The sequence below is a fragment of the Pinus tabuliformis genome, chromosome J (assembly GCF_031772625.1).
Source record: "Pinus tabuliformis cultivar Carrire ecotype Pingquan chromosome J, CPIR1, whole genome shotgun sequence".
Taxonomy (NCBI): Eukaryota; Viridiplantae; Streptophyta; class Pinopsida; order Pinales; family Pinaceae; genus Pinus; species Pinus tabuliformis.
The window spans coordinates 321329883-321350666 of NC_142295.1; the positions used below are offsets into that span (position 1 = coordinate 321329883).

The 20784-nt window shown below is 38.9% G+C and overlaps 1 protein-coding gene across 1 annotated transcript; it reads right to left on the minus strand.

Moving 5' to 3' along the window:
• Nucleotides 1-18113: 18113 nt before the first annotated feature.
• LOC149227040 (uncharacterized) lies at nt 18114-19346 on the minus strand. Its single transcript, XM_089380383.1, has 2 exons — nt 19194-19346; nt 18114-18870 (listed from the first exon to the last, which is right to left on the minus strand). Exons 1-2 carry the CDS (start codon nt 19280-19282, stop codon nt 18114-18116), a joined length of 846 nt encoding a protein of 281 aa, XP_089236509.1. The 5' UTR covers nt 19283-19346.
• Nucleotides 19347-20784: the final 1438 nt, after the last annotated feature.

Here is a 20784-nt window from a genome sequence, read left to right on the forward strand (position 1 = left end):
CAAATATTTCAAAGGCATAGATGAGGATGATAGATTTTATTCAAGTGGGGATTTTAAAGGCATTAATGAGGATGAGGGAGGAGTTTTTAACAACCCTTTTTCATTTCACCCCATATATGAAAATATAACTCTATAATTGTCGTTGAACATTTGAAAATTAATGAGAAATTAATTGGTGGCTATGTGGAGGAGGAGACAATGGATATAGATCCTAAGGGGGAGAGCATATTGTGTGTCGTAAACAAGCTCATAGCCAGTCTACATTGAAATTCAAAAGCCATTAGTTAACCTAATTAACTTTTTGGTGGTCGATTCTAACCTAATAGCGCTGATAAACATTGATGAGATGAGATTAGGCAAATGGGTAGAGGATTGCACACATCCTCATCCCCCTCATGAATTAAGGTGGGGACACTGCCTTGGGAAGAGGAAGCTCACACAAAGAAAGAATAAGGAGATTGGGGGAAGAAAAAATGTTATGTGGAATATAGGGAATAAGGGAGTGAAAGCACAAAGGAGAAACACTAGAATTGTAACTGAGCTCTAAGCTTTGTGAATTTTGGGATTTATACGCTGTGACTGTGTTAAGGCAACTAGACAGTGTTTCTATGACTCATGGATAGTGGGAAGCTCAATGGATGACCTAATCATGTGTTGCTTGTTGTATGGATATTAAGACACTTGGATAGGGAAATTTAAGCCACTATGGTGCTTGCTGGAAGAGTTGTTAAACCACCTATACAATGGATTGAAAACCCATGCGTTTCTTGCTACACCTAATCAATGGATTCAATCAACTGGAACGGAGCAGTAACCCATTTAGGCTTTGGTTGAAGCCCTGTGATTGAACTTAGAGAGTGATTTATTATAATTCTTAATGTCAGAGAGAAGTTGTTAAACCATTAGGATAGTGGACTTCATCTCCTAGGTATGTGACCAAACCTTTGCTGTGAATTTCCCTTAGTAAGCATCCCCTCAGACTTTGGATCTAGCTTGAGGGTGGTTAGTCATAAGAAGCTTGTAGTGTAGCTGACCTATGGTTGGGTGGAAAGTTGAAGTCCCTCCTTCAGTTGTCGACCATCCTAAAATACTCAGATAAGTATACTATATTTACATGTTTGAGTTATGAACTATGATATTCCATGCTATGCCTATGTTTGGTATGAGATATTATATGTATTTGAATGGTAATGAATGTCTGCACTGTGTTGTCCAATGTTTAGCTCATGATTAAAATATGAACCTTCTTGATTATGCCTAGTTAGCTTGGACTATTGAGAAATCTAGGGAAACTTAGTTAGGGATTATTTAAATTCGATTTCTCTTATCTTGTCAATTTCTTGTGATATTTTTGTTACTTCTTCTTCTTCTTCTTCTTCTTTATTATGTATTTATCATCAAGACATTTACCAAAAAGGAGATCACAAACACAAGAAGAGAAGACCAGAGATAAGCTCCAAGCTAGGGAAAAACCACTCTAAGGGGAAAACCCATAGAACTCTCTTCTTATAGAATCAGTTTCAAAAAAAACTTCTAAGACCTTAGACACAAACCAGACTCACCAATATCAAGCCAGCCACCAACAAAGAGATCTATCCTCCTAATAATGTCTGCAACTACTTCTGCTCTTCTTCAAACCTGTGGAAACCTTAGTGACCACAAAAAAACTCGCATGTGGGCGCTGATCAAAGGGGAAACTTCAAAAAACAAGAGGTTTGCATCATTTTCCATCTTTAATAGGTTTCCATCTCTTTAAGACCCTCGCAATTTATTTTGGCCGAAAATTATATCGACAGATGACAGATAAGTGTGTTTCCAAGTGTGGTCAAAGTCCTCCTTTGCAACCCGCCAACTCCAACATTGATCCATTTTTGTTGGTTTTATTTTTATGCAAAATACCAAAAACAAATAATATAAAACACAACAGAGGCAATGCTCTGTTTCTTTTACTCCAGGAACTTTTGTGCACAGAGAAGATTAAAAAAAATTTCACAGAGAAACAGAGTATTTCAACACCATAAAAGATTTCTGAGAAATTGCTGGGTTTACTGCTGTAAATCCTCCATTCACATTTACTGGTGTAAAACAATTTTACATACTGCTGTAAAAACAAAACTTACAGACATACAAAAAAAACTCGCTCAACAATTTTCTTTATGCACTGCTGTGCAAAACCACACATGGTTTTTCCCTACACAAAAAAAATTACATCACCTGTTCTTTTCTTTCTACACACTGCTGTGTGTTTTTTTTTCACCTATTACTGCACCATCAATCTATTTTTTTACGCTGCTGTGAACACACTGTCTTTACCTCCCGTGTGCAATACATAAAAGAAGTCAACACACTCAAAAACATAAAAGACTTATTACATACGTTTTCACATTTAATACATGCCGTATATAATAAATATATATAAAAGACATATATAATACGTGCCCATACCCATATTAAAAGGCCCACCTAAATCTACGTAGCACCATTAAATTCAATGACTCTCTCTCACCTACGGTGGTCAACCAAAAGTTTAATCCACGCAAGACTTGATTTGACGCAGGCCCGTGTGCAGGTTTAGAGATCGACGGTGGAGAAAGATTAGGGCAATCGGACGGCTCACAAAAATATCGGAACCCAGTTTGCTGCCCAACTTTAATGCCCGAGAAAATGACGTTGCGTTACGTCAGGGCTGAACCACGTGTCAGCTCCAAATTTTCTCGGGCCCTTGTGTACGAAAACCATTCTCTGCAGGAAGGCGGTCCGAGAAATCTTTAAACTGGTTTGTGGTTTTTGCTGGCGGTTTTGGGGAGCGTACGGCTGCGTTGAAATTAGATTTCAACACTCCCCTTTAATTTCAACAGCTGGGCATTCGGTCATACCCAGACACTTCCTCAAAAATTCAAAGCTTTTCTGATCCAGCGGCTTTGTCAAGATGTCCGCAACCTGTTCTTGAGTCCTGCAGTGTTCTAGGACAATTTCTCCATTGTTCACCAATTCTCTGATGTAGTGAAACCTTGTATCAATGTGCTTCGTTCTCTTGTGAAACACTGAATTCTTTGACAATGCAATAGCTGAGCTATTGTCACAAAATATCACTGTCGCTTTTGCCTTCTCTTGGCCTAAGCTTCTCAACATTCTTCTCATCCACACTGCTTGACATGTTGCTGCTGTAGCTGCCACATATTCAGCCTCTGCTGTAAACAATGCTACAATGGACTGCTTCTTAGAAGCCCATGAAATGGCTCCTGAACCCATATTAAAAACATAACCGGAAGTGCTCTTCCGATCATCTACACTTCCAGCCCAATCGCTGTCTGTGTATCCAACCAAATCTGAATGTTCTGAGGCATGATATAAAATTCCAAACATTTTGGTGCCTTTGACATACCTCAAAATTCTCTTTGCTGCCTGCCAATGTGCCTCCTTTGGCCTCTCCATAAATCTGGAAATTAAACTAACAGCATACATTAAATCAGGCCTAGTAGCTGTTAAATACATAAGGCTGCCTACAATACTTTTATACAAGCTAGGATCAAAATCCTTGCTGCTGTCCTCTCTGCTGAGCTTTAATCCGATTACTGTGGGAGTGATGGCTGCCTTGCACTCTTGCATGTTAAATCTGCCCAAAACTTGATTTACATATCTTGCTTGAGATATAAAAATTCCTTTTTCATTTTGATCTACTTCTATGCCTAAGAAGTATCTCAAGAAACCCATGTCAGTCATTTCAAATTCATCCTTCATGACTAATTTAAAATTTTTAATGAGCTGATCATCATTTCCTGTGAAAATCACATCATCAACATACAAAACAACAATTAAAATTTTACCATCTTTTTCCTTGATGTAGACTGTGGGTTCTCCTTCACATTTGTCAAATTCATTATCCAATAGATATGAATCTATCCTGCTGTACCAAGCTCTTGGCGCTTGCTTCAGCCCATAAAGAGCTTTCTTCAATTTGCACACTTTGTGCTCTTCACCTTTCTTCTCATATCCGAGAGGCTGTTCCACATAGACCTCTTCCATTAACACTCCATTTAGGAATGCTGATTTCACATCCATTTGGTAGACTTTCCATTTGTTTTGTGCTGCTATGGACAGCACTGCTCTCACGGTTTCCATTCTTGCAACCGGGGCGAAAGTCTCCTCATAATCTCTTCCATACTGCTGCTTGTAGCCTTTGACAACCAGCCTTGCCTTGTGCCTTTCTATCTTGCCTTCAGCATTGCTCTTGGTCTTATAGACCCATTTCACACCAATGACTTCTTTGCCTTTTGGTAACTCAACCAAATCCCATGTTTTGTTTCTCTCTATGGCATTAATTTCCTCATCCATAGCTTCTATCCATTTCCTATCTTTAATTGCATCTTCAAAATGAATAGGATCATCAACATGACAATACAAGGCAAATAAGGAATTCATTCCTTCATCATAAATTTCACTTAGATTTCTAAACTTCTTACCTCGTTCACTTGGTGTGCAAGTGCTTGAAGATGCACTTGAATTTCCTCCTTGTGGTGTGCTTGGAGAAGCACTCTCATTGATCCTCAATGGTGTTCCTTGCTGTCCTTGTGTTGGCGCTGCTGTTTGGGGATGTACTTCAGCCACTTCCTCTTCATCTTCATCATGAGACAAACAGTTCTTGACATTAACTGTTTTCTCTATGCTTCCATCCCAAGCTTCCTCTTCAATGAATTGAACATCCCTGCTTACAAAGAACTTCTTGGTAGATGGGATGTACAGCCTGTAGGCTTTGGATTCATCACTGTATCCAATGAAGATGCATTTCTCCCCTTTGCTATCCAACTTCCTCCTTAGCTGATCTGGAATGTGTGCATAGGCCACACATCCAAAAACTCTCATGTGGGTGACTCCTTGCTTTCTCCCACTCCATGCCTCTTCTGGCACCTTGTTCATGACTGCTTTTGTAGGACACCTGTTCAATATATAAACTGCACAATGTACAGCTTCAGCCCAATACTCATTTGGCAAATGCTTTGCCTTCAACATGCTCCTTGCCATATCCATGATGGTCCTGTTCTTCCTTTCAGCAACTCCATTTTGCTGCGGAGTGTACCTTGCTGTAAACTGTTTATGAATTCCATTTTCTCTACAAAATCTTAGGAATTCCTTGGAGATATACTCACCTCCTCTATCAGTTCTCAATACTTTTATGTGCAGCCCACTTTGGTTCTCCACAAATGCCTTAAAGTTTTGGAATTTCTCAAACACTTCACTTTTGTTCTTGAGGAAATATATCCAAGTCTTTCTTGTAAAATCATCAATGAATGTCAAGAAATATAGGCTGCCTGCTAATGATGGAGCTTGCATTGGTCCACACAAATCTGAATGGATAATCTCTAAGGGTGCCTTTGCCCTTATGCTTTTCCCTGATGGAAAACTTTCTCTATGTTGTTTTCCCAATATGCAGCCTTCACATAGGCTGTTCGGCTTCTCTATCAATGGCAATCCTTTCACCATTCATTTCCTACTCAACAAATTCAGACCTCCAAAATTGAGATGTCCAAATCTCAAGTGCCACAACCAATTCTCATCCTTTGGCACGCTTTGGAAAGCCTCTTGGGTAACTGCTGCAATTTCTCCTTTGTTTTTCAAATCTGCCCGGATCCTGAGAGGGAACATCCTGTTCCTTGTCATCTTCACTTCAGCAATGCATCTTTTGCTGGGTGGTATGTCCATGATGGTGCACACATCATTTACAAAATAAACATTGTAACCCTTTTGGACAAGCTGTCCAATACTCAAGAGATTACATCTCATTCCGGGGACATAGTATACATCTGCTATGGTTTTCCTTTCTCCTTGCTTTGAAAGTATTTTTATTTCTCCTTTTCCCATAACAGACACTTTACTATCAGTTCCTAGTGTGACCTCTGATTTCAAATTCTGATTTAAGGCTGAGAAGAGGGCAATGTTTCCTGTCATATGGTTGCTGCAACCTGAGTCTAAAAACCATATGTCCTCACTATGTGTTTCAGCCATGTTACAAGCTAACAGGACATTGTCTTGACTGCTGTTTTCTCTTGTAACATTTGCATTTTGTCTGTTGTTCTTATCATGTTGTTTCTTTCTACAATCACTAGCATAATGTCCATACTTTTTGCAATAATAGCATTGAACATTAGATTTATCATACCTTTGTCCTTGAGCCTGATATTGTCCTCCTTGTTGGCTGCTGCCTTGGCCTTGGTTCTGATTTGGATTGCTGCCTCTTCCTTGTGCATTTGATGAGCTGTTCCTTCCTCCTCTGTTCTGGCTTCTGCCTCTTCCTCTTCGGTTTCCTCTTCCTTGACCTCTTCCTCTTCCAAAGGACATCTGGGTCTTGAAGGCTTGCTCAAAAGATGAGTTTTCATTCCTACTCAACCTCTGTTCATGTGTTATCAGTGATGCATGTAGCTCATCAACTGAATAGTTTGAGAGATCCTTTGTCTCTTCAATGGTGGTGACTATGGCATCAAACCTTGAGGGTAAGACCCTCAATATTTTCTCCACTATTCTTCTATCTTCAATGGTTTCTCCATGAGTTCTCATTTGTGTGATTACTCCAATCACATGAGTGAAGAATGAGTCAATGTTATCTGACTCCTTCATGTTCAAGTTCTCAAAATCCTTTCTCAGCAATTGTAGTTTTGCTGTCTTCACTCTCTCCATGCCTTGATAGGCTGTCTTAAGGGTTTGCCATGCTTCATTTGATGTTTTAGCTGCTGCTATTCTTGGAAATATACTCTGGTCTACTGCTAGATGCAACAATAAAATGGCCTTTGCATCCTTCCTCCTATTGCTCTTCAGCTGATCTCTCTCTCCCTGAGTTAGTGCATTGAACTCATTTTCATCTGCTACTTCTTCAAAACCTTCTTCAACTATTTCCCATAAATCTTGAGAGGCAAACAGGGCTCTCATAGTTATTGACCAGTAGTCATAGTTCTTCCCATTAAACTGTGGGAGCTGGGTGTTAAACAAACCCATACCAGTGCTTGTGCTGGCCATTCCTTGACTGTGTATTTAAAACAGCTGACTGTTTCTTCAGCAACACAAAAAAAACTTTTGAAATACCTGAATCCTTTGATGTCTGAGTTTTCTGTCTGCCTGAGAAGTTTTGTTGCAGCTACAAACCTTCTCCCTTCAGCTTCTTTAACTTCTTTAAAGAGCCTGGTCCTGCTCTGATACCACTGTTGGTTTTATTTTTATGCAAAATACCAAAAACAAATAATATAAAATACAACAGAGGCAATGCTCTGTTTCTTTTACTCCAGGAACTTTTGTGCACAGAGAAGATTAAAAAAAAAAAAATTCACAGAGAAACAGAGTATTTCAACACCATAAAAGATTTCTGAGAAATTACTGGGTTTACTGCTGTAAATCCTCCATTCACATTTACTGGTGTAAAACAATTTTACATACTGCTGTAAAAACAAAACTTACAGACATACAAAAAAAACTCGCTCAACAATTTTCTTTATGCACTGCTGTGCAAAAACCACACATGGTTTTTCTTACACAAAAAAAATTACATCACCTGTTCTTTTCTTTCTACACACTGCTGTGTGTTTTTTTTTCACCTATTACTGCACCATCAATCTATTTTTTTACGCTGCTGTGAACCACTGTCTTTACCTCCCGTGTGCAATACATAAAAGAAGTCAACACACTCAAAAACATAAAAGACTTATTACATACGTTTTCACATTTAATACATGCCGTATATAATAAATATATATAAAAGACATATATAATACGTGCCCATACCCATATTAAAAGGCCCACCTAAATCTACGTAGCACCATTAAATTCAATGACTCTCTCTCACCTACGGTGGTCAACCAAAAGTTTAATCCACGCAAGACTTGATTTGACGCAGGCCCGTGTGCAGGTTTAGAGATCGACAGTGGAGAAAGATGAGGGCAATCGGACGGCTCACAAAAATATCGGAACCCAGTTTGCTGCCCAACTTTAACGCCCGAGAAAATGACGTTGCGTTACGTCAGGGCTGAACCACGTGTCAGCTCCAAATTTTCTCGGGCCCTTGTGTACGAAAACCATTCTCTGCAGGAAGGCGGTCTGAGAAATCTTTAAACTGGTTTGTGGTTTTTGCTGGCGGTTTTGGGGAGCGTACGGCTGCGTTGAAATTAGATTTCAACAATTTTCATCAGTTTGCCTGGGATAAACATGATTTGAGGGTCACTATAATAAGACTCAACTTCCTAAATGACCTTAAAGAAATGGTGTCAACAACTTAAGACCTCACTGACTTTCCTCAAGCGTCACAGGACCTCCAAGAGCAACCCAAATCCTCCAAGTATCCAACCCCTGAAATGACTCTCTTTTTGTCCCTGGACTCTTTTTTGTCACTGGTCTAGAGTGGAGTGAACATTTGTTGTTGCAGGTCGTTGCTTAACCCGAGAAGCCATACACAATCCGCGCAGGCGGCTATCACAGTCGAGGGGCCATACATCCAATGCACAGGAGTTTCTAGGGCCGAGAACCATACTTCCATCGCATCGCTGTTCGAGGGCCATGAGGCCATACCTGGAGATCTGACCGGCCTCGAAGCTCTCGCCGACGGGATCTGGAATACTTTTTGGCCCACAGTGAAGAATGAGTTGACAGAAGATTTCATTTGCCTACCTTTTGTCTACACGTTATTGAGCGTTGTGCAATGAACATATTATGGATTAATCAAGCCCAGGAACTATTGATCTCTATAGTTAATGGGGCAGGCGCGATACTGGAATCTGCATATGTAATTCTGTTCATAATCTACTTGCTATATTTTCCATCTCATGAATCTTACACCCTCTAGACAGCGAATTACACATATTCAGATAGGTAAATAAACATATGAAAATATTTTGAGGCAAATAAAACATAAAAGAATTTTTTTGATTCTATTGTAATTTATAATTCAAAAGATATATTTACAAAGGACAGATGAGGTTTCAGCTATTTTCCAGCAGAGCCCAAGTACTCCTCTTGAGCTGATTTTTTTGCATTGATTCCAGGGACTCTCCTTCCCAGCTCTGTCTCTAAAGTCGAAACTCTAACTATAGACACTTACATAGCCATCTATTAGAAAGAGGAATATCCTAACTGAACAAGACCAAATGGGACATCTGTCCATCAGCCCAAAACTGCCCAACCCCTAAGCTGGGCACTTGTTACATCTACACAGGTTTACTTGGGCCAAACACTAGCTCATCAAAAAAATTCCCAACCGCAGACTAATTCTAGCTCATCAAAAAAATATCCCAACAGCAGACTAATTCTAAAATTAGGACACATGGAGCTATATCCAAATCCTGTTATTTCTAATTTATACAATTTACAATTAAGGGAAATAAATTTCCCTTTGAAAATTTCATGACGCCTAACAGATTGAAAACTAATTCCTTAGGCCACTATTATAAACAACAATTATCCTCAGTGGCTTCACTTTTGTTATCCTTAACAGAGGTTCGACGTGCTAAAAGGTCTCATTATAAATAACAATCATCCATCAGTGGCTTCACTTTTCGTAGCCATTGTTAAGGAGGAAATAAGTGCTGCTTTGAATGATGTTTCTAAAGTGCAAGGACCGAATTCAAATAACAAGAATTTACATCTACAAACACCATTCATAACTGAAGATGTATTGGAACTTTTGGAGCTTACACTCAACTTATACAGATTTCTATTGATGAAAGAGAAAAACGAGAAAACAAATTATACTGGAGTGTTGTCAGGTTCATGCCAAAATGAAAGGGGTGCGCTTAGAATGGCTTCTTCCTCTTCGAGTATTGGTTCCAGGAATTCTAGCATAAAATGTAAATGATAACAACGAGTTGGGATCTTTGACAGCATCTATGCTAAATCCAGTGGTAGCAGTCTTGAATTGCTGAATTGCTGTCTCGAACCAATTGAGGAAGGATTAAAGCATTTTATTTGACATGTAACTCCAACGCTCACACAAAACTTTATCATTCTTTCCTTTATAAGCAATTAAATGAAAAGTGAAAATCACATTGTTTAGAAATAAATCAAAATAAAAAGCTAGGGCCTAACCAAAGGCCACGATGGTCGGCTAGACACCCTGTACACATTTTAGCCAAAGATACATATAGTTATGTACATTAAAAAGTGTTAAACAACACAGAATATAAAGCCGAACTTGTTAACCAGTGTAGGTTGTGTGGTGGACACCTTCTCTTCTCTTCCTCCTTACCTGGTTTGGATGTATTAGCTATGATATCTGGTTTGGATGTATTGGCTATGACATGTTTGTTTGTAGAGTTATTATCTATTTTGATTCCTTGGTATAGCAAGTTGTTTCTGGGTATAGCTGGTACCAGAGATTAATACAGTGAACCACATAATAAAAATTAATAAATAGATGTTGTTTGTAGATGTAGCTAATACCAAAGATTAGTACTGTGAAACACATAATGAAAATTAACGCTATGTACGGATGTCAAAGGTCAACGGGCATTTTTCAGGTTACTGCGTGATACATGTTAATATATTCATCACTCCAACCTGCTTATTCCTTGTCAAAGATTCAAAAACAGTCATATATACAGAGTAATTGCTTGGATAAGTATGCATATAGTTTGTGAGATTTTTATTTTGATTAAAATGGCACCACAATAAACAAAGCAACACATTTCTTCTCTGCAGTGTTGCAGCTTCCTGCTGCTGATAGTAATTAATGTAATATGATTGATGTATTGTGTATTCAACATGTGATCCCAATACTGAAAGGACCTACCAACTGATACAAATTAGTTGCAGGAAAAAGAACATGGATTTGAAACCACGATTTCCCCACCTGAAAACAAAAGTATTTCTGATTCCACAAACCTATTTTTCATATTAAAAGAGATGGCGGGAAATTGCGATGGGACGCACGATTTTCCAGCCAAAAAAGAAGGAAATCTCTGATCACACAATGTCGTACTTTCATGCTCGGAAAAAAAGGGCCAGGAGTGCATACTTGAAGTAGGTAATATAAGCTACATGAACGTATGTCCATGTATCAATACTAAAACGATGAAAATGGGATGAAAATACAGGATATTGGAACAGGACACAATAACTAACTTAACAATCACAGGAGAAACTTATTTTTCAGGGTTTTCATGTCATTGAGCGGAGTCGATGACGTGAGCAGAGTTGATGAAGTGATCATCCTTTTACCGGAGTGTCAGCAAGTTGAAGCATGTATTGTTTCCAACTGAAAAAAGTTTGCAAACCAGTGAAAATAAATAAGATCCATGCTCCAATCAAAGATATCGTTACCCATGGCTGGGAGAAATACTTTTCTCTCAATTCAGCAGACATCCTTCTATGTTTTCTTGTATATACTCTTATATCAGTAGTAGCGGTGTCGATTGGTTCATATTGGCCCACCACCCACCGTATGTGGATTCCATGCCAGAGATCGGTTACGTCCTGGTCTGTGCCGCGGTGATTGAAGATTATACCGCTATCCCTCAGCACCTCAACGTCCTCGTCTTTCTTGATCAGCTGACACATCAATTCCACATAGCGGTGGATCGGCGTCGATATTCTACTCCTGACAGTAGATTTGTTGGCATCTGTTCCCTCAAATTTCAACAAATTTTTCGTAGATTTGTTGGCATATGTTCCCTCAAATTTCAACAAATTTTTCATTAGAGTCAGTTTTCCTTCGTGCATTTCAATTATGGGCAAGTGAAACGTGTAGGTTTTGCTGTCGAATCGAATTCCATCGAGTGGCCCTTTGTATGCGGAGAACTTCACTCTTCTCTTTCTTGTGAGCTCTGCCGCTCTTGGGAGACTGATGTACGGCCTTACCCTATCATTGGTCCTGACACGCTTAGAGCCGATAATGTTCTGATAGACTACCTGTAAAAGATGTGGCTTTGTGGTTTCCATGGAAATTCCTTGTAATCCGAGATGCACGTCGGCCCTTATGTACGGATAAGGGCTGAGACTTTGCCAAGCACGTTGCAGAATTGAGCTCAGGCTTTGATCTCTCTCTGCTGCCAATTGAAAGCTCAGACCTTGAAAAAGGACTGCTAAAATCTGGTGCTGTACAGGATCCCGACTTGTGCTGGCTGTTGGGGATTTTTCTCATAAAATCCAAAAAACAAACAATTCAAACACACATAGGCAATGCTCTGTTTTCTTCTCTTCACAGGATCTTTTTGCACAGGGAAGTTTAAAAAAAAAATTACTCAGAACAGAGTATTACACCACCATAAAATGATTGATATTCAATTAAAACAAAATGCCAAATACATATTCATCCTCTTTTACTGAGAGGGATTTACCAAAACATTTCAACCAACAAAAAAAAACTACTCTGGCTCCTTCTCAGAATTTACTGAGCTGGGTTTACTGTTGTAAAACCCCTTTTACATTTACTGGTGTAACACTGTTTTTACACACAGCTATAAAACAAAAAATTTTACATATGCTTCCTCAGAAATATTATGGGCTCCACTTCCTTTTTCATTTATGCAATGCTGTGCAAAAATACATAGTTCTTGGGTGCTCCTCCTTCTTCAAATGATCAATACATAATAATAATTCAATGTTGCTTCCCCTGTTCTTTCCTGCTCCCGCGAGCTCATTTCACACATTGCACTGCGGTGCAAACTTCTTGGTTTTCCGCTGCTGCGAGCTTCAACACCAGTCAACACAAAATATACATGCGCTCCCCCATTTTCTTAACTTGCACTGCTGTGCAAAAATACTTCGTTTTCTTTCGCTGCACCTCTGTTCTTTGTTGCCTCACATTTTTTTATCCCATGTGCGAATATATATAATATTACAACAACAAGCATATTTCACTTGGCTCGTTATAATTTTTTTTTACCACAAAACATTATTTACAATCGTGGTTTTTATAATATATATGGTCAACGCTTTTATAAAACATAACACATATAATATATGCCCATACCTCCGTGTAGTTAATATTCAATGTTTTTACCAAACACTTACGAACCACATAACTATGCATTTAAATCCTTTTGTAAACTGGAGTGGCGGTCAACCAAACTTAGTTTTCACTCCACGCAAAAACTTTAATTCTTGGCCCGTATGTAGGTTTGGTTGATGGACGGCGGGGGACGAAGAAGCAGATCGGACGGTGGACGGAGATATCGGGAGCCATCACTTGACTGAACTTTACGTCCCGAGATATTACGTATGCTGACGTATGGGGTGGGACGCGTGCCCAAATTTTATTGCATCGGGTTCAATTAGCCGGAAAATGCCTTTGCCGGAAAGTGGTCCGAAAAATTTCAGGCGGGTTTGCTGAACGGTTTTGTGCTCCCGTCGTTGTGCTTGCTGAGTCGGCATCCGTCGCTGCCCACGTCCGCCTGCAGCCTGCAGTTGGAATTAACATTCCAACACTCCCCTTTAATTTCAACTGTTGGGCATTCAGTTATACCCAAACACTCAACTGCTGGGCATTCAATCATACCCAAACACTTCCTCACATAGAGGGATTCACCAACTGCTGTTACAAAGACATCTTCCTCACATAGAGGGATTCACCAATCTTCCTCACATAGAGGGATTCACCAACACTGCTTCTGATGCAGTTCCACAAACAACAAAATAGTCTTCCTCTTAATAGAGGGTTTCACCTGTGATTGTGCTAAAGAGCACCTTCCTCATGACAGAGGGATTCACCTGAGATTGTGCTTAAGAGCACCTTCCTCATGACAGAGGGATTTACCACACTATGCTGAAAAGCATCTTCCTCTTGACTGAGGGATTCACCATGACACTGTGCTGAAAAGCACCTTCCTTTTTAACAGAGGGTTTCACCAAATGACTGCTTCAAGTGCAGTTCCAAAACAAAACATTCATTGCGCTGTTGTGCATTCTCATTACATTGTTCTTTTATGCTGCTGCACTGTTGTGCCATCTTCTTTGTTGCGTCTACCCCACACTGTTGTGTGTTAATAAAAAAAATTCTTACATATGCGTCGTTGCGCCTTCCCTTTCTCACATTCACACTGTTGTGTGAGAATTCTTTACTTGTGCACTTATGCGTGCTTCTCTTCTTCACAATGGGAAAACTTTTCTTCACGCTGCTGCATGCTCCCCTTCATTGATTACAATCGTACTTCTGCTGTGTCTCACTTGCATTTCAGATGCAAACAACACACTCACTGCACTTACATTTACTGCTGTAAAAAAAATTCTTTTACATGTCCTGCTGCCCATTACATTTCATTTCTTCAACAAAAAAAAACTTCATGCTGCTGCATTTTTCATATTTACACTGCTGTGTGTTTTTACTATATATTCTCCAATAACAAAAACAAAACTTACATTACCCTTTTCACTGTTGTGTGAAAAAATTCATTGCATTCTCAAACACTAGGCATTTACGCTTTGCTGTGTTTTGCCCTCTTCTCATTTTCCTCTCACTGCTTTGCGTTTTCATTGCCAATACAAAACATTTCATCTGCTGTGTATTACACTCACTCTGCTGTGAGTATATTCTCTCACATTACATAAAAAGAAAACTACATTCCATTGCTATGCATTTCAATCCATGTGTTCCACTAAAAAATTTCCATGCTGCTGTGCATTCTAATCCATGTGCTCCACACACGAAAGTTTCCACGCTGCCCCTGTTCTATGTTTTGCCTTCGCACTACTGTGCGGGTCTCCTTGCTTCTCATTTTCCTTATTGCGTTGTTACACTTCACATTTCAATGCTGCCCCTTTTTCTTCTCCGCACTTCTGTGCATATTGCATTGCATATGTGATTAAAAAAACAAAGCAAAAACATTACAGTTTTCATCATCGCTGCATATTTCATTTCAGAGGGATTAACAACAAAAATTTCATTTGCGCTCTGCTGCGCTGCAATACATCCTCCACGCAATCTCCATGCCCTGCAGACTTTTCTTCTCTACTTTTATGGCAGATTTAATTTCATATCTCTCCAATAACAAGATCTTTATCAAGAAATGACTGTTAATACAGTTCAGCAATAATGATCAATAATTACAAGCTCCCCTTAACTGTATGCATTGTCTTCTTTCGGCAAACTCTTCTCAAAAGAAACTTAGATCAGCTGAAAAGCTCAAGGGACTTTCGCATTGCATTTCCTTCCTTCTCCATACTTGTGTAACTTTCTTCTTTTGCATGGGTCTAGCTTGTGTAGGAGCCCATGTTAAGTTACAGTCACGTGCCATATGCCCAATGTTATGACACTTAAAACATTCTACATTTTTCATGAATAAGAATTCATGATTTCTTCTTGTAAAATTGTTTCTTGGAGATTGTCGGAGACCATAACATCTATTTCCATGAAATGCTCTACAGTATTTTGCCATATGACCAAAGTTTGAGCAAGAATAACAATAACAGTATTTTGCCATATGAACAAAGTTTGAGCAAGAATAACAATAACCATAAAATGAACTTTGGTACCTGGGAGATGGAGGTTTCTTTGATGTACTTCTGAAGCCTTGCTGCCTTGAAATCCTTTGATGATAACCATTGCATCTTGCCTCTTTGACATCAGCTACATTTCTTCTTGGAGCTGGTTTTCTACTTGGAGTAGGATTTCTTCTATTGCAGCCTTCATTTTTCTCCTTGCCTTTGCTGGAACTAGGAGCATCAGCATTTGTTTCTGGCTTCTTCACATCTCCTTTGCTTAAAGCATTTTCATTCTTGTTTAAGGGTTCACCTACATACCCAAGTCCTGATTTATCAGATGGAGATCTGTGATAGCTGAGCATGTCATCCAAGGCTTGAGAGCTCTTCATGATTTTGTTCATCCCTTCAACCTTTTTCCTGAGGAGAATAATCTCTTCTTCCAATCTTTCACACTCATTATTCTTCTTTGCAAGTTGTTCCTCAGTTTCTTCCTTGCTACGAGTAGCTTCAGCTGCTGCTATTTTAAGAGAGATAATATCAGACTTCATTTTGGAGATTTCTGCTTGACTGCTCTCCATTTTCTTTTTAGCTCCTTCTGCCTGCTTCTTGGCTTCTTGTAATTCAGACTTAAGGGAGGAGACCTCTACCTTGTACTGTCCAATCTCTTCTACAAGTTTGTTCACTCTCATGTGCCTTTGTTCAAGTTGACTTGTCAAGACATCTTTCTGCTTCTTTGCTTTATTCAACTGATTTGTCATGGATATGACTTCTTCATAATGTTTCCTCTTGCATTGATCAAGCTCCTTCTTAAGCTTGGCCAGCTCTTCCTCCCTTTCTTGTACTTGAATCTTGATGAGGTCAACCTCCTCATTTTCAGCTTCTATGATGGGTTCAGAAATTTCTTCCTGACTGTTGGTCATGGTCAGTGCTCCCTTTGCATGAAGGTCATGCAGTCTGTCCCAAATATCCTTTGCTGATGAATATTTTCCTAAATTCTTCTTTACAGACTCAGGCAGCCCATCCAAGATAGTCTTTGCTGCTTGTGCATCATACTCCATGGATTCTTTATCCATATTGCTATCATCAATCACTGATTCCCAGATTTCAATCCCTTGAGACTGTAAGACAGCCCTCATTTTTATTTCCCACATATCAAAATTTCCATTAAACTTTGAAGCCTCAAATAGAATGCTTTCAAATAGATTGTCTTCTATATTAGTAGAAGAGGGAGACACAACCTTAGGGGGTTTGGACACTTTCTTCCTTGACCTTGCCATTCTCAACTATGCTTAAAATACCTGACTGTGTTTTTAAAATGACTAACTGTTTCTTCAACAGCAACACAGAAAATTATCTGAGAAATACCTGGATTCTTTTGCTAAGTCTTCACACTGCTGGAGAAGTTTTTTCTGTTACAACAAGAGTCTTTCCTTCAGCTTCTTTGACACCTTCAAAGAGCCTGGATTAGCTCCGATACCACTGTTGGGGATTTTTCTGATAAAATCCCAAAAACAAACAATTCAAACACACAGAGGCAATGCTCTGTTTTCTTCTCTCCACAGGATCTTTTTTCTCAGGGAAGCTTTAAAAAAAATTTACTCAGAACAGAGTATTACACCACCATAAAATGATTGATATTCATTTAAAACAAAATGCCAAATACATATTCATCCTCTTTTACTGAGAGGGATTTACCAAAATATTTCAACCAACAAAAAAAAAAATACTCCGGCTCCTCCTGAGAATTTACTGAGCTGGGTTTACTGCTGTAAAACCCCTTTTACATTTATTGGTGTAACACTGTTTTTACACACAGCGATAAAACAAAAAAAATTTACATATGCTTCCTCAGAAATATTATGCGCTCCACTTCGTTTTTCATTTATGCACTACTGTGCAAAAATACATAGTTCTTCGCTGCTCCTCCTTCTTCAAATGATCAATACATAATAATAATTCAATGTTGCTTCCCCTGTTCTTTCCTGCTGCCGCGAGCTCATTTCACACATTGCACTGTTGTGCAAACTTCTTGGTTTTCCGCTGCTGCGAGCTTCACCACCAGTCAACACAAAATATACATGCGCTCCCCCATTTTCTTAACTTGCACTGCTGTGTAAAAATACTTCGTTTTCTTTCGCTGCACCTCTGTTCTTTACTGCCTCACATTTTTTTATCCCATGTGCGAATATATATAATATTACAACAACAAGCATATTTCACTTGACTCGTTATAATTTTTTTTTACCACAAAACATTATTTACAATCGTGGTTTTTATAATATATATGGTCAACGCTTTTATAAAACATAACACATATAATATATGTGCCCATACCTCCGTGTAGTTAATATTCAATGTTTTTACCAAACACTTACGAACCACATAACTATGCATTTAAATCCTTTTGCAGACTGGAGTGGCGGTCAACCAAACTTAGTTTTCACTCCACGCAAAGACTTTAATTCTTGGCCCGTATAACTATGCATTTAAATCCTTTTGCAGATTGGAGTGGCGGTCAACCAAACTTAGTTTTCACTCCACGCAAAGACTCTAATTCTTGGCCCGTATGCAGGTTTGGTTGATGGACGGCGGAGGACGAAGAAGCAGATCGGACGGTGGACGGAGATATCGGGAGCCATCACTTGACTGAACTTTACGTCCCGAGATATTACGTATGCTGACGTATGGGGTGGGACGCATGCCCAAATTTTATTGCATCAGGTTCAATTAGCCGGAAAATGCCTTTGCCGGAAAGTGGTCTGAAAAATTTCAGGCGGGTTTGCTGAACGGTTTTGTGCTCCCGTCATTGTGCTTGCTGAGTCGGCATCCGCCCACGTCCGCCTGCAGCCTGCAGTTGGAATTAACATTCCAACACTGGCTTGAGGGTCGTGACCTACAGTTCTTTGCGCTTGAGGGTCCGGACTTGTGCTGGCTTGAGGGTCCTGACCTGGAGTTCTCTGGGCTTGAGGGTCCGGACTTGTGCTAGCTTGAGGGTCCTGACTTGGAGTTCTCTGGGCTTGAGGGTCCTGACCTGGAGTTCTCTCGGCTTGAGGGTCCGGACTTGTGCTGGCTTGGGGGTCCTGACCTGGAGTTATCTGGGCTTGAGGGTCTGGACTTATGCTAGTTTGAGCGTCCTGACCTGGAGTTCTCTGGGCTTGAGAGTCCCGACTTGTGCCGGCTTGAGGGTCCTGACCTGGAGTTCTCTGGGGTTGAGGGTCTTGACCCGGAGTACTCTGGGTTTGGGGGTCCCCACCTGGAGTTGTCTTCCATTGAAGCATCATATGTTGATATGTAGAGACCTCCCAGTCCAAGATTTTCTGTAAGACAAAGATGGGTATTTGATTTTTTATTTTCATAATATCCCTCTGAACTGCTAACGGGTGCAACAATGGTCGGAAGAAGCGAGCTACATCAAAGTCCGGGGTTTGGGACATGTAATTAGAGGCTCTCGCGTTCCCCTCCCGACTGGGTGACATAGACCTATAAGATTTCCAAAAATACGTATCGTTTTAGGTTTGATGGGTTAACTCATCTTAAATGGGCATCTAATTTTGCAAATGACAAAAACCCAAATTAGTCTGGGTGAGACGGATGTCTGCATATAATTTTTTAAAATAAAGATATTATATTAAAAGAGACCATACCTCAAGCCATCTATTGCTATCATCAGAGATGTCTGTTACTTATAATTTCCAGGATAAAGATATTTTATTCTAATTTAAGATTATTTATTAAAAAAATTTTAAAGATATTTTATTCTATTTATGATTACTTATAAATTTGGAGAAAGAAAGAAATCATACCTCAAGATTTGCAAAAGAAACAAGCCGTCTCTCGCCATCATCGAAGTTAGTTGTTCGTCCGTCAGTTCAACCGTGTCTGTGCAAAACATTGGATCGACCTCAGATCACACCACTCTCGTATCGCACCGGGATCAATGGATCTACTCACCTCATTGAAACTCCCTTCTAAACCTTTACTATTACTATTACTTTTACTTTTACTGGATAATTAATCTAAATTCTTCCAAATATATCAGTTTAATTCACGTGAACAATTCAAAATGAATGTAACAATTACTCCAACAGACGTCATCCACACAGCACCAATCCCCTCACTCCAGCTGGATCCTCTCCCAAGGAATATTCTTAATATTCCCTTAACAACAACTTCGTGCAATCAGAAATACTTTTATTCTGAGGTGGGGAAATCGTGGTTCCAAGTCCACGTTTTCTGTCCTGCAAGTACTTTGTATCAGGTGGTAGGTTCTTTGAGTATGGGAATCATTTGTTTAATGCACAATATGTCATCAAAAAATTTAAATTGGGGAGGTTGGTAAGTGTATCGGAATTATATGTTTAGCAAGTTGGTTTTAGTGAATTTTTTTGGAAATATTTAGGTGGTTTTTTAGTTTAATTTTTTTTTTTAATTTGACAGGAATTTATTGAAATTATAAATTTTATGGGTAATCTCTGCACAATGGAAGTGTCTTAAGGATTTTTCAAAGTGCTGAATCTATATACAATGAAAAAACCAATTTAAATAACATCAATCAAGATTTCACCTCAAAATTTTTGACATACTAGAAAATCCAAAAAATCACACTAAAAAAACTTCTATATTTAATACATAATATTTCATTAAATTACATTAATCCTATGTTTATTACAAAATGTCATCAACATTTTAGAAGATAAATGTATTTAAAACATAATAAAAATAATATAAATTTGATCTTTATTTTCAATTTCATTTTTATATGTTTTGGAGTAATTTTTGGAGGGAAATTTCCATTTTTTGAGCTATAAGATTATCGAGAGACATAACATTTGTATCATTCTACATTTTCTATGAAAGGTCATGGATTCATGATGGTGAAGTTTCTATTTCTACATCATCAACATTTTATTTGTACACATGTTCTATTCATATTGATGAATATGCTAGGAATATTTTTACTATGAATAGAGAGTCATCTTTTTCACATATTAAGAAGTTATTGAGCATGTTAATGAAGAAAGTCTTAATTCAAAGGACTTTGAAGGCCCCACAGACGAAGCGAAGGATGAAGAATTTCCTCCAAACAGATATTTTAAAGGCATAGATGAGATGATGAATTTCATCCAAGTGAGGATTTCAAAGGCACAGGTGAAAATGATGGGTTTCCTCTAAGTAAAAATTTCCAAGGCACAAATGAGGATGATAGATTTTGACGATGTCAAATGTATAAATGAGAATAGTAAAGGATTTCCTATAAGCAAGGATTTCAAAGGTACATATGAAAATATTGAAGGATTTCCTTTGAACGAGAATTTCAAAGGCGCATACGAGGACGGTGAAGGATTTACTCCAAGTGAGGATTTCAAAGGCACAAATGAGGATGAAGAATTTCCT